General features: G+C 38.4%; 1 protein-coding gene across 5 annotated transcripts in view; it reads right to left on the reverse strand.

Moving 5' to 3' along the window:
* Nucleotides 1-14036, reverse strand: part of Caps2 (calcyphosine 2) — a 46082-nt gene extending 32046 nt beyond the window's left edge. For 3 of the 5 annotated variants that reach the window (XM_045152924.1, XM_045152923.1, XM_045152927.1), the window contains exons 1-6: nucleotides 13997-14036; nucleotides 9267-9381; nucleotides 7386-7435; nucleotides 4398-4443; nucleotides 4181-4306; nucleotides 2057-2227 (exon numbers count right to left, since the gene is read on the reverse strand). In XM_045152924.1, the coding sequence (XP_045008859.1) occupies nucleotides 2057-2227; nucleotides 4181-4306; nucleotides 4398-4443; nucleotides 7386-7435; nucleotides 9267-9347 (474 nt within the window). In that variant the 5' untranslated portion in view covers nucleotides 9348-9381; nucleotides 13997-14036. The remainder of the gene's footprint in view (nucleotides 1-2056; nucleotides 2228-4180; nucleotides 4307-4397; nucleotides 4444-7385; nucleotides 7436-9266; nucleotides 9382-13996) is intronic. The other 2 variants (XM_045152926.1, XM_045152925.1) reach the window with 2 other exon arrangements.
* Between the last annotated feature and the right edge of the window lie 785 nt (nucleotides 14037-14821).

Raw genomic sequence — 14821 nt, forward strand, 5'->3', positions numbered from 1 at the left:
TAAAAAAAGAAAAATTTTGATAATACTAAGATAAATTAAAGAAATTAATTTAATAATTAAAGTATAAAAAAAGCTCTGTAATATGTTTAGGTTAATTTTTTTCCAAGAGAACTTATACTTCACTTTGCTTTGAACATTTCACAAAAGGAAATAGTGTAATTTCTATGTGGTTTATCACATGGACCTTCCCAAAACAGACTTCCAATTTAGTCTTTCCCTAATTCTAGCAAATGGAAGCTTCATAAACAGAAAATGCATATATTCAATGTACACAGCATGATGATTTGGTCTATGCAAATCATGTATAATAATTGCAACAGTCAACATCAGTTATGAAGTCTGTTGCAATTGACCACTTGAGACCATCCATCATCATCACATGTTGCCTACATATGAAACTCTACTCCAAGTTAAAAATGGAAGTCTTCACCTGGCCCATGGGCTTCCTAGGATCTTCTCAGCTCTAGAAGCAAGTTCTTACCATCTCTCCCAGGTCTTCCTTCTCCTTTGACCACATGTACTCCTCAAACATGTCATGGTCACATCTACTTTGTAACACAAAGTTGATCTAAAATATGACTTTGTATTAAGTAAAAAAGTTTCTCTTGACTGCTTGCCTCTTCCAAGTGAATGCTAAAATAATTTTCATATTTTCTTTATTTTAAGGTTTTTCATTATCAAATACACACACAAACACACACACACACACACACTAGGTATCATAGTTTCTGCCTTTAATCTCAACATTCACAAGGCTGAGACAGATAGATTGTCATGAGTTCAAGGGCAGCCTAGGCTACAGAATGAGTTCCAGGTCCACCTGAGCTAGACTGAGACACTGCCTCAAAACAAAACACATGCACACGTGCACATGTGCACATACCCATATGCACAAACAAAGTTTGCATTTCCAGTAGCAAAGCAACTGAGCAACAAGAGATCCATCACCTGCTTTGAGTGTCAAAACCTATGAAAGCAGAAATTCAGAGGATACAGAGACCTCAACACTAAATCAAACTGCCAACAGGCCCGCCATACTCAGAGAACACTGAGGAAGACGGAGTGGAAAGAGTGCAACAACCACAGAGCGAGTAAGGGATATCCTGAGGCATGGTCCCCCTGCTATCCCACAGGGAATGACTGAGGCCTCATGACCCCACAGTGACTACCATAACCCCACTAAGGAGGGGCCCCAGGTTAGTAGGAGTTGGGGCAAAGCTATAAAGTGTATAACCTGTTATAATGTATGTATGAAATAAGTTTTTTAAAAATAAAGACATCGCCGGGCGTGGTGGCACACGCCTTTAATCCCAGCACTCGGGAGGCAGAGGTAGGAGGATCGCTGTGAGTTCAAGGCCACCCTGAGACTCCATAGTGAATTCCAGGTCAGCCTGGGCTAGAGTGAGACCCTACCTCGAAAAACAAAAAAAATAAATAAATTAAAAAAATAAAGAAATAAAGACAGATGCACAAGGTGGTGCATGAGTCTGGATTTCGTTTGCAGTGGCTAGAGGCTATGGGACATCCATATTATTCTCTCTCTCTCTCTCTCTTTCTCTCTCTCTCCCTTTCATAAATAAAAATAAAATATAAAAGATGACTAGGACACAGGGATAAAGTTTTCCATATGAAAACCCAGATAACAAACTTCTGGGTTTGTTGTGAAGTGTAAACTACTTGATAAATTACAAGACTTTTTAAAAAATTATTTATTTATTTATTTGAGAGCGACAGACACAGAGAGAAAGACAGGTAGAGGGAGAGAGAGAGAATGGGTGCGCCAGGGCTTCCAACCTCTGCAAACGAACTCCAGACGCGTGCGCCCCTTGTGCATCTGGCTAACGTGGGACCTGGGGAACCGAGCCTCGAACCGGGGTCCTTAGGCTTCACAGGCAAGCACTTAACTGCTAAGCCATCTCTCCAGCCCAAATTACAAGACTTTAAGTATTCCCTGGCCCACTAAAATAAGTGTTCACTATTATTCTTACCATAATTAACAGAAAAAACATTTCTATGTCATATGCACTGTATGCTTTAAATTTTATTAAAAGTTTACCTTTTCATTAGTCTGTTTTCTTGAAGACTCATGTATACTGATTGATTTTGCCTTTTCAGCATTTCTCTGAATGTACTGTTTATATCCCTCTTTCATGTCAGTTTCATATTGCTGATATTTGAGCTTATATTTGCCTGATGGTGCTGGTAAATCTTCAGGTATTATATCCTGCTTTTAAAGGTAAAAGAAAAAGTAAGCTTAAAAGAATTAGCACCTTTACCATTTAGCTTAGAAGTATGTCTAAAGGAGATCTCCACGAAGGTTATGTGGGTCCCTGGATCCTTGGTGTGGTTCCCCAAAAGAGTCCAGGCAACCACAGAGAGCAGGGTCTTGAGTGGCCATAAGCGCAATGAAAGAACCACTTTCAGGAGGCAGTCTGCAGCTCGTTTCATTTGTCAGGGAAATGGGTTTATAAGCAGTTGAGAGCAGGAAGAGGGTTCTAAGGGGATTTGTGTGTTCAAAGGTCGCTAGCCGATGACTAAGGATGTTCATTCCATCAGGTAGGGAGGGAGTCAGTTAATCTACATAGCAGTGGGAAGAGGGTCTTAGGGGGATGGGCTGAGTGAAGGCTTCTGGCTGATAGGGAGATTCCTAGGCAACTGGCCAAAGGCCACAGGGCTATGTACAAAGCCTAAGTTCAGGTGTGCCAGGCTTGGAGAGAAAGTGGCCTCCTGTAGCCCCAGGCATCCTTAGCCAGGGCTGGCAGCTCAGACTTGTCTTTTGAAGGCTCCAGCCTGTGCCTGGCAGTGCCCGACAAGGTTATATTTGAAACCTTTATCTGGTAGAGCATATATGACCAGTAAGAGCAGACAGAACTGCTTGACATGGGTACTTGGCTTTAAATGGAAGCAATTGTTCTCAGCTGGAGGTCAGTCCTGGTTCTAAAACAATTTGAAGAAAAATTATCTTTTCTTACTTTTTACAAGCTTTAAGAAGGTTTGATTCTTTTCTGTCTCATAACCTTAATGTCAATTATGGGAATTGGAGCTCAACAACACTGAGAAGCCCTGGTTACGATTTCTGAATTATTGTTATTTTCTATCTTCTGGCATTTTTTTGGTTCCCTGCCAAATTTTGATGGGAATGAGTATTAATAGGGTGAAGGGGCATACATATTGATGCAGACAAGAATGAATACTATGAAAGAAATACATAAGTACCATATAACCTTTGAGAAGTGTTGAGAGTATTCATGTCTAACAGATAAGAATAATATGACAGAGCTTCAAAGCATGTACCATATACGCACATATAGACTTGGGTCGTATTATTATTGTGTGGCTGGAGATGTAAATCCAGGGCCATGTGCATGTTATACAAATACTTGACCAATGAGCTACACTTACAACCAAGACTTAGATATTGTTCATATAATTTTCTAGAAAAGATACTCAGAACACATATATATAGAAACAGCTATGAGACAAAGATAAAAAACAGAAAAGTAAACATTACTCACAGGCTAACAATAGTTAGAACATGTGCTCACCATATATTGTTTAACATATAAACATGTTCAAGAAGAAATCTTGAATTAGTATAGCTATTTTCCCTACTCCATTGTATTCTAGGACTTTAAAAGTGGGAACTACTTTCTAAGAAGTCACTCTTCTGACATTTACAAGAAAGAAATCTTCTGTTATCAAACTAGTAAAGAAATGATCTAAACAGCCGGGTGTGGTGGCGCACACCTTTAATCCCAGCACTCGGGAGGCAGAGGTAGGAGGATTGCCATGAGTTCGAGGCCACCCTGAGACTATATAGGTAATTCCAGATCAGCCTGGGCCAGAGTAGACCCTACCTCGAAAAGCCAAAAAAAAAAAAAAAAAAAACACAAAGAAAAGAAAAAGATCTAATATTTTGAAATTTTGTTTCAAATATCTAGAATATATACCTGGATATGCATTGATTTTTATCAGTTTTATATGAGATATTTAAAATACAATCAATATGTGAAAAACTATAAAGCAAACCAAAATTATTCTATCACCACTATTGAGGGAGATGTTCATATAATACTTAAACTGAACAGAAGACAGACAAAGTGAAATTTCTGAACTAAGTACAGTACTAATAATGTACACCATAATTCTTAATGCTAATGATAAACAAAGAGATACTAACCACTTCACTGAGATGATGCTGCATATATGTTTTGTAACATGGTACAGCCCAACCAAGAGCAGGAGACAGCTTTGGTGGGTCAAAATGAATAGGTACTGTACTAATTGGAGCATGTGAAAAATCATCCTAAAAAATAACATAATGATATTTAGTATAAGCTATATGTATAATATACTAGTATAGTAAATGTTAATTACATTAAAAAAGTAAACATTACCTCCTCATCAGAGTCAACAAGGCTTCCCAAATCAAGTGGTGGGACCCTGAAAGAAATAATCTATACATCTCATAACTTTTTCATTGAGAATTAATAAGTGAAAATCATATATGTTATGGCATGTTATAAAATGATACACTAAAGCCAATGGTTTGGTATCATATTTTTTTGTTTAAGCCCAGTAATTTTTAAAGTTTCTTATTAAACACAGCCATTTTAAAAAATAAAGGTATACAAGTTCACAATTAAACAAATGGTACTAAGATTAAAAAATAATATGTACACAAAGTTCACCATTTCCTAATGTCACTGAACTTTGCTATTGTACATGCTTTAGCGTTTATGTATTTGATATGTTGTGGAATGAGTATGACAGAAGTAGACCTGGTAGATCTGTACTGGAATCTCCCTTTCCAATCTGTACTTGTTGATTTTACACAGACAGCTTGAAATCAGCCATAGTTAGATTATTGACATGGAAATTGACAAATGCTGTGAATCAAGATTTGATTTACTATTTTGTTGACTTCTGACATTTAAAAAAAAAATAGAAGATGAGGCTGGGCATGCCTTTAATCCCAGCACTTGGGAGGCAGATATAGTAAGATTGCCATGAGTATGAGGCCACCCTGAGATTACATAGTAAATTCCAGGCCAGCCTGGGCTAGAGGGAGACCCTACCTCGAAAAACCAAAAAAATAAAAAATAAAAAGAAGATGAAATATAAATAATGCTGATAAAACTTAAAGATGGGGATGGAGGAATGGCTTAGTGGTTAAGGCATTTGCCTGCACAACCAAAGGACCCACCCAGGTTCGATTTTCCAAGACCCACGTTAGCCAGATGCATAAAGTGGAGCATGTGTCTGGAGTTCATTTGCAGTGACTGAAGATGTTTGTGTACCCATTCTTTCTCTCTCTCTCTCCCTCTCTCCTTCTTTCTGTCAAATAAATAAATAAAAATAAAATATTTTTTTTAAATCTTAAAGACATATTGAATATGTAGCTGTCAAATGATAAATAGAACAAAAGAATACTCAGTAATATTATTTTAGTATTCAAACTATTGATTTCGTAAAATTTTATAGGAAAAATGCAGCAATCAACATTCATATTAGAACTTTGCTGATCACTGCAACCATAGGCTTATTTCAAAGTTCTAAGAAAAAAAAGAAAGAAAGCTCTCTGTGGGGGGCAACTGACAAAATGGACTTTAAAATAAAGAATTTCAATATTTATTAGCACGTGCTAGAGAGATCATTTGGCAGTTGTATGCACTTGCTTGCAAGGCCTGCCAACATTGGTTGGCCTGGTTCACTTCCCCAATGCCCATATGGAGACAGATGCACAGGGTGGCACATGCAATTGGAGTTTATGTGCAGAGGCAGGAGGCCCTGGCACACCGGTTCATGTCTCTCTCTCTTTCTCTCTCCACTTGCAAATTTATAGTAAACTTTCAACACATATTATCAGGTGTTAAACATTTATTAAGACACAGTTAAGACACCCTGGCTACATTCTCCATACCTGTATTTACTACTTAAGCACGATGCAATTCTTTACTTACACATACCTCTATACTTTAAAAAAAAAAATCTTTATTAATTTATTTATTAGAGACGGTGGGGGGACAAAGAGTAAGAATGGGCACACCAGGGCCTCTAGCCACTGCAAACAAACTCCAAATGTATATGCCACCATGTGCATTTGGCTTATGTGGCACCTGGAGAATCAAACCTGGGTCTTTAGGCTTCGCAGGCATGTGCCTTAATCGCTAAGCCATCTCTCCAGCCTATACCGCTATATGTTGTCGAGGTGAACATATATTTATCACATAGAACCATACAGTTAAAATTGAATTAGCTCTTTTTTGTTTTGTTTTGTTTTTCATTTTTCAAGCTAGGGTCTTACTCTAGCCCAGGCTGACCTGGAATTCACTGTGTAGTCTCAGGTTGGCTTTGACCTCACAGTGATCCTCCTACTTCTGCCTCCCAAGTGCTGGGGCTAAGGGCATGCACCATCATGCCCAGCTTGGATTTGCTCTTTCTTAATCTACAAAAACATTAGTATAGTGTGGATTAGCCTATCAAATTGTTGTTTTTAATTTTTATTTCAAAGAAGCTTTATAGATGAAACTATACAAAAAACACACTCTCATGTGTTTTATGCTTTTCAAATATTTGAAAGTATAACATATAAAAGATTGTAAATGAAAAGTAAATTATTTTTTTAATGTTTTTGTTTATATTTATTTATTTATTTAAGAATGACAGACAGAGAGAGATAGAGGCAGAGAGAGAGAGAATGGGCACTCCTGGGCCTCCAGCCACTGCAAACAAACTCCAGATGCATGCGACCCCTTATGCATCTAGCTATCCTGGGTCCTGGGGAATCAAGCCTCGAACCAGGGTCCTTAGGCTTCACAAGCAAGCGCTTAACCACTAAGCCATCTCTCCAGCCCCGAAAAGTAAATTCTTAATAAGATTAGGTTGTCACATTTTTGAAGGTAAGATTATAAGTACAGGTATATTTACAATTAAATAATTTTGATTAAACAAGAAAAATGTTATACATTTCTTTAATAAATGCATTTAGTTATAGTAAATACATTTACCCTGACTTATACATACACAATATATTATTGTATAAAAACATTCTATACTATTTTATTAATATGTACTTTTATGATGCTATTTAGCTTAAATCTTAAAATGACATAGTAGAATTGAATTTTCCAAAGAAACAATTTAATTTTTTTCATAAAAAATTGAGATTAATATTAAAATAAAAACAAAAGATTTATTACCCATAATCCTACCATCCTATCCTAAGATTTATTCCAATGTTGCATGATAATTTTCAAATCTTTTATAAACAATTGTGTGTATTTCATAATCTTAGCTACATATATCATTTTGCTTTTTTCTTAATTATCAAGATACAAATATTCTCATATCAAATAGTTCAAATGTGAGGAAATATGGCTTACTCAAGTGGGCAGGAATTCTGGGTTGACCATGATCTGGAAGTCCATTCTTGCTTCATTTTAAAAATAAAATAAATAAAAACTATGAATGTGCTTTATACATTAAAAATAAACAATGACCCAATACAATAAAGCTAATTATAATTTTTCTTGGTCATCTCTATATTAAAAAAAATACTGAGGAAGCCCCTCCCATAGGATACACGACAGATAAAGTGATCTGCATGACAGAGAAGCACCCCTGCCCAGGACTGTAGGCTGGGGAGACATCCTCAAACAAGAATGGGAAAAGTATACCCACAAGAGAGTGACCGTGACATGTGTGCACACCCAAATCCAGGAAACTGAGGAAGGGTTCCAAAAACAAAAGGCAATTTTAAAGGAAATTTTGAAGAATGAGGTGGAGTTATCCAGATAAAGGGGAGGAAGTTACTTCCACCAAAAGCTAATCCTCTAAAATGTTATTGAACTTCATTACCATGACTTTATGTTTATAATGTTGGTGGCAAGCACAGAAATTACGTTCAAGAGCTGGAGAGATGGCTTAGCAGTTGAGGCGTTTGCCTGCAAAGCCAAAGGATCCTGGTTCAACTCTCCAGGACCCATGTAAGCCAGCTGCATAAGAGGGCACGTGTGTGGCCCCCCTTTCTCTCTCTCTCAATACATACATACATACATATATGAAATTACATTCAAAATACGTTCAGTGATCTGGATCACTTATTATAACAGAAAGTAAGAGACTATATGGCGGGGAGTGATAGCACTTACAACCCCACACTTAGGAGGCAGAGGCAGTAGGATCACAGCACGTTCACGGCCATCCTGGTCTACATAAAGACCTCCAGAACAGCCAGGAGTATGTCACAAGATCCCTTCTCAAAAGACAAAAACAAAATATAAAGAATACAAATTCTGGGGTCCAGCAGAGTGAGTATGTGTGGCAGGGTCCCAGCTTCTGGAATCCAGCTCCATCCTCTCCAGGCACTGTGCTGGCCTGCATGACGGGTTGTGTTCCCAGCTAGCCAAGACTGTGTTGTGGGGAGATGGAATCTATGTCCTGGGGGGCACGGCAGGAAGAGGAGCCAGGCTTGGGGAAACTGGGCCGCAGGGGTTCCGGGTAGATTAAACAATAACCTTAAATTTAAAAAAAAAAAATGGGGGCTGGGGTGACAGGTCAGTGATAAAGTACTCGCCATGCAGGCATGAAGTCCGGAGTTCAGATGCCCAGCACCCACATAAATGTCGGGCATGGGAAACAACAGCCACTGGTAATTGGAGGTGAAGTCACAGGATCCTAGAGCAAGCTGGCTAGCCAGACTAGCTGAATCTGTGAGTTCTGGGCTCAAGTGAAGGACTCTATCTCAGTAAGTAAAGAGGAGAATGTTTCATGCAGGAAAACATGGTATCAACCTCTAGCCTCCATGTACACACACACAGGTACACTCATCCACACATACATACACGCTCACACACATATGAATACACAAACACACATGTACACACTCCACACACTCATATATATATATATATATATATATATATATATATATATATATATATATATATATGTATGTATATATGTATGTATATGTATATGTATATGTATGTAAAAAGAAGTGTAGAAAGGAAGGAAGGAAAGAGGGGAAAAAAGAAAGAAAGAGAAAGAAAGAAAGAAAGAAAGAAAGAAAGAAAGAAAGAAAAGAAAAGAAAGACTCACATGGTGACAAATTACCAATATTTCGGTGGTTCCATTCTATAAATCTAGGAAATGCTGATCTTAACTATTTGTGAGTGTAAATAGTCATACACACAAGAAGCTAAGACTCAGGAAAAAAATGAATAAGTCATCCTGTAAAAGGAAAATTATATAGCTTAACTTACATGTAATGGATTCTTTCTTCGAGAGAACAGCTGAGTTTGGCTCCTAGAAGATACAGCTACTCCTTTAATCTCTAAATCCATTCAAGTTCATGTATATCTTATGCAGTGTGCTACACTTTTAAAAAGATAAAATAAATATAAAGTGATCATTCTAATTTTATTTGTAATATTTATTTATTTATTTGAGAGTCATGGTGGTCAAAGGTTGTGATGAATGATTAATGCTTAATTACTGTTTTAAATTTATTTATTTATTTATTTATTTATTTACTTATTTATTTATTTATTTATTTATCTGAGAGAGAGAGAATGGGTGCACATGGACCTCTAGCCACAGCAAGTGAAACCCAAGCACATGAGCAACCATGTGCATCTGGCTTTATATGGTATTGAGGAATCAAACCTTGGTCCTTTGCTGGCAAATGCCATAATGGCTAAGCCATCTTCCCAGCCCCTTAATTACTTTTTATCAAGCTGAAATCAACCTTTTGTGAAGCAAATTCATTATGTCCTGCAGGAGTCTTAACAATAGGGTCCCTAAGTGATCTACATCTTAATCCTTAAACTGTGTAAATATGTCCCTGGTTTGATTTAAAAAAAAAAAAAAAAAAAAAAAAAAGACTTTTCAGATAGTATTCAGAATTTTAAGTTGCAAAAATTAACTTCCAGTATCTGTTGGACTCAGGGCTCTTCAAGAGGCAGTTGGGAGCATCAGAGGAGATACAGAGACATAAGGCTGGAAGCACAAATCAGAGAAGAGCACAGATGCTGAGCATCTTCCTCAAGATGACAGTCAGGAGCCTTTTCCAGGAGGCACAAGAGACAAGGAGTGGATTCTCCCTTGATGCCTTCAGAAGGAACCAGATCTGCTAACAGCTTTGGTTTAGTAACTCAAGACTAATTTTTTACACTGACCTCAAGAACTACAAAAGAATACATTTACATTGTTTAAAATCATTGAGCCTATGCTAATGTTTTATAGCAACATAAAGAATCTAATTGCCCCTCTTCTCTATAACAATGAGAGTTACATTCATCTCTTCACTCATTTCTTAACGTATTATGGGTTTTGATATTGTCAAGGAAGGCTGATCAAAATACTTTTTAGAAACAGTATTCTTTATCTAATACAAATATCATTATAAAAATGGATGATCAAATCAGTATAATATACATAAAATGTTTGAAAAGTACATGGAAAATAATCAACTTTCAAATAATAGCTAAATAAAAATCAAATGAATGTATCTGTCATCAAAATTGTGTATATAGTTACAATAAAATCCTGTTTTGTTCTAGGCCCCCGTATTTTTTTTGTTGTTGTTGTTGGTTTTTCAAGGTAGGGTCTTACTCTAGCCCAGGCTGACCTGGAATTCACTATATAATCTCAGGGTGGCCTCGAACTCATAGCAATCCTCCTACCTCTGCCTCCTGAGTGCTGGGATTAAAGGCATGTGCCACCACGCCTGGCTTACAGTTTTTACAGGTTTTGTTTGTTTGTTTGGTTGGTTGGTTTTTTATGTTTATTTTTATTTGCTTTTATTGTGGTAGGGTCTCACCCTAGCCCAGCCTTACCTGCAATTCACAATGTAGTCTCAGGCTGGCCTCAAACTCCTACCTCTGCCTCCCAAGTGCTAGGATGAAAGGCATGCGCTACCATTCCTAGCTCTAGCCTACAGGTTTATTTGTTTGTTTTTATGTATTTATTTGAGAGCAACAGACAGACATAAAGAGGCAGATAGGTAGAGAGTGGGTGCACCAGGGCCTCCAGCCACTGCAAACGAACTTGAGATGCATGTGCCACCTTGTGCATCTGGTTGACGTGGGTCCTAGGGAATCAAGCCTCGAATCCGGGTCATTAGGCTTCACAGGCAAGCACTTACCACTAAGCCGTCTCTCCAGCCCCAGGTATTTTTTTTTTTTATTAAGTATGGATATACTTAGTGTGGATACATCATGTGTTGGTACCCATAATTTAAGCTTGGTCAGAACTTGGTCTCTCTGAACCAGCTCCTAATGTGTAACATGAAGTGAATGCTAGTGCATTTTGCATCCTGGTGGGATAAGGTATCATCTAATAAAATGCTAAGCTGGATTATTATGAAAATGAACACCCTTTTCATGTACAGTGCACACTACTGCCTCGAAGATAATCCAGCCCGTTTCCATTTTATCTGCTTGGTTCTTTCCACTCAGAGCCTCAAAAAGTTCCTTACCTTAAACCAGGAATTTTACTTAGAGAGTAAATTCAAGATTTATGAAACATAAGTAAGCACATATTTCTAACATAGCACAAATCATCACATTTTCAATATTCCTAATGGTACTATAAATGGCCTTTATTTTAGAGTTACCTTTCAAACAGGTAGAAGCAAGTTTTCAAAGATGGTGTGTGCATATATGTGTGTATTGTGTTATAGATCCAAGGTCCACTATTTAATTGCATTACAAAGTTACTGTTATTACAGGTTGAGCAGGTAGCTCAGTGGCATGGCACTTGCCTAACATGCACAAGGCCCCAAGTTCAACACCAGCAAGTTAATCAGCTTCCCATGATGATTATCAGCCAACAAGCCCATGTTATGACAGGGATGTGGAGGAAATGGTGGTTTTCTCCACATCCACACCAGCTTCCCAGTTTTATGCTTTGGTAACTTCAATAGCTATTTCACATCACTACATGCCATTGTAAATCATTAATCTTTGTTTGAAAATGATTTTAAAAGTATGATATAAACCCTCAAATGCCCAGGTCCTCCTAGTCTCTGTAGCTCTGCAGCCATGACAGTCACCACTCTTCACTGTACTTAGTTCTTCTCTTTTCCAGGGAACCATTTCAAGCATAAATGTTGCTGTCTCCTGCCCTTGATATAGCACAGGTCCTCTATCAATACTCATTTAGTCACTAAATAAATTAATGCATCACTAAATGTCTGTATACATTTTGAACATACTTTTCTGTTAGTTTCCATTTTCTGCATCTAATTATAGCAGACACAAGGCCAACATATAGATTCCATCAAGAAACAACCAGCTAAAATACTTATAGCACTGAATTGCACCAATTATTCTTCAGTGAGAGTGAGGGCCTCATAAAGCTAAATACTCCTGGTTTTGCTTACTCTGAAATGCAGAACTCAGCAGAAAGCCTAGAAAATAAATGAGTTGAGTCAATCCAGATATGTGTTAATTCAGACTCGCATCGCATAAACTGATTCCTTCAGATATAGTAGAAGTATTCAAAGGGATGTGTCATCAGCCATGGAACACTCTGGAAACTGTAGAATGCCAGCAATACCCTGTTAGGGAAACTTAAGATTTGAGCAGTGCTTCCACCTTCTGACTATTACTACACTTTGTAAGTTGACGCCCAGAAAAATGAATCTTACACTACCCAGTTGTTTGCCAGTTAATGAAGAGTCTTAGTTCATACACAAGCTCAGGCCTCTCCCCAGCACTGTGCTTTCACTAGTCACATAACATCAGCACTAGAAGGGAATCTGCTATACGGACTAAAATACGCCAAAAACCTAAACTCCTTGACCCAAGATACGCATTTCAATCGAATGGCTGTAAGAGTTGCATGCCAAAGGTTGTCTTGGTCCCAAAGCACTGAACATCCACAAGCAATGGATTGATCGACGGTAAGGGCAGTTCTGAATGAACTCTATCCCCACTCAAGCTGCTGCAAACATAAAATGTTATTGTTGGCATGTAGTAAATATTATGGACTAATAAACATCTTTGTTGTTACCAGAAAGAACTGAACTCACTTCCCATGGTCATCATTTCCTTAACAAACTTCATTGCCAACTCCAGTTGTTATTTCCCTCCTGGGTAGTGTTAATTGGGTGGGTGGGGGGGAGCTCTGGCCTCTCTTCTCCTCAGAGGAAATAAAAGGTACTTATTCTAGAGCCAAGTATGTGTGATTTATCACAGCCCAGGAACACAGATCTAGGTTATTTCAAATGCTATGTTCCAATGTAGTAAGAGTTTCATGAAGTCTTTATAACAGGACATGAGTAAAATTAGTGACTGTTAATCTGTTTATACCAAATCAGCACATAACGGAATAAATGGATCTAACTCATTGATACACAAGGAGAGAAAAAAAAGATCTGTGAATACATTTTAGTATTTAAGTTCCATGAGAAACAGTTATTAAGTCCATCTTAGTTTCCTGGTGAAACCAGACTCAGGGGCATGAGATTGAATGAAAGGTAATTCCTACTTTATACAAAGCAGTATGAACTTCATATTCTCACATTATAATCCGCTCCCTGCAACTAAGTTACAGTTCAAAGTATCTGGAAACACCATAAGGAATTCCCCAATCACTTCAGATACAGGATTCATGTGCAGGCTAGGGACCCTAGGTCCAGCTAACCTGACTTGATATAACAATGTCAACTCGGTAAAGACCAGGATGAGCAGAATGGTGAGAAAAGGAAAGAGCCAGGGTGATTTCACCCAGACATTCTTCACACAGCTTCCTAAGAAAGGCAGCCCAGGTCATTTTCCAGCAACCACAATTTAAGTCCCAGCGTCTCTGGTTGCCAGGCAACTGCTGCCTCCACCCTAGGCTGTTTAAATGCTTCCTGGCTCCTCTGGGGAAATAAAGGCCTTCAGTCCACGTCCCGCTCCTTCCACACCACCCCTTCCTCAGGACGCGTCTGCCGCCTGACAAGCCCACGCTCCCACCCCCAGAAACCACTGGGCAGCAAACTCACCCCAAAGTCCAAGGGGAACACAGCGGTTTTCTGCAGCTTTTCTGGTCACCAAAAGCTTGGCTCCGAGGTGTCCCAAACCCTGGCCCGGATAAGGAATGGACTGTCCCGCACAGGGAGAGTGCCAAAGCCCGGCACGGATCCGTAGCCCTTCCTCCATTCTTCACTTAATTGCCTTCTTTGAACACATTCCATGGAGCAATGACTGCATGCCCAGAGCCCAGGTAAATGTTTGAGAATTAATAATAAAAAAAAAATCTTTAAAATATGTTGCAATATACGGTATAATTGCAATCACCTAAAAACACTGCAGGTACTTAGATGCCAAACATAGTTACAGATGTTATTTCAAAATATTAGAACATTTGTGCATCTAGATTACAATGTGTAGATAGATGTACTCGAATCTGTAGCCCACCGTCATTTTTTTCTTTTTTTAAGGTATGGTCTTGCTCTAGCCCAGGATGGCCTGGAATTCAATATGTAGTCTCAGGCTGGCCTCAAACTCACAGCTCTCCTACCTCTGCCTCCCAAGTGCTGGGATTAAAGGCTCACGTTACCATGCCACGCTCCCACTGTCATTTCTTTTAAATCTTAGCTCTTTTCACAATATGTTTGGACATCAATTCCCCATCTATAAAGAGGTGGGTTGGTTTCAGATACTTTGAAGATTCCATTCGAATAATAATAATATGTGCCAGGCACTTGAGAGGCAGAGGTATGAGGATTACCATGAGTTCAGGACCAGTCTGGGACTACAGAAGGAGATCCAGGTTAGCCTGGGCTAGAGTGAGACCCTACATCACACACACACAAAAAAAGCCTTAA

This window comes from Jaculus jaculus, chromosome 6 (assembly GCF_020740685.1).
Source record: "Jaculus jaculus isolate mJacJac1 chromosome 6, mJacJac1.mat.Y.cur, whole genome shotgun sequence".
Classification (NCBI taxonomy): Eukaryota; Metazoa; Chordata; class Mammalia; order Rodentia; family Dipodidae; genus Jaculus; species Jaculus jaculus.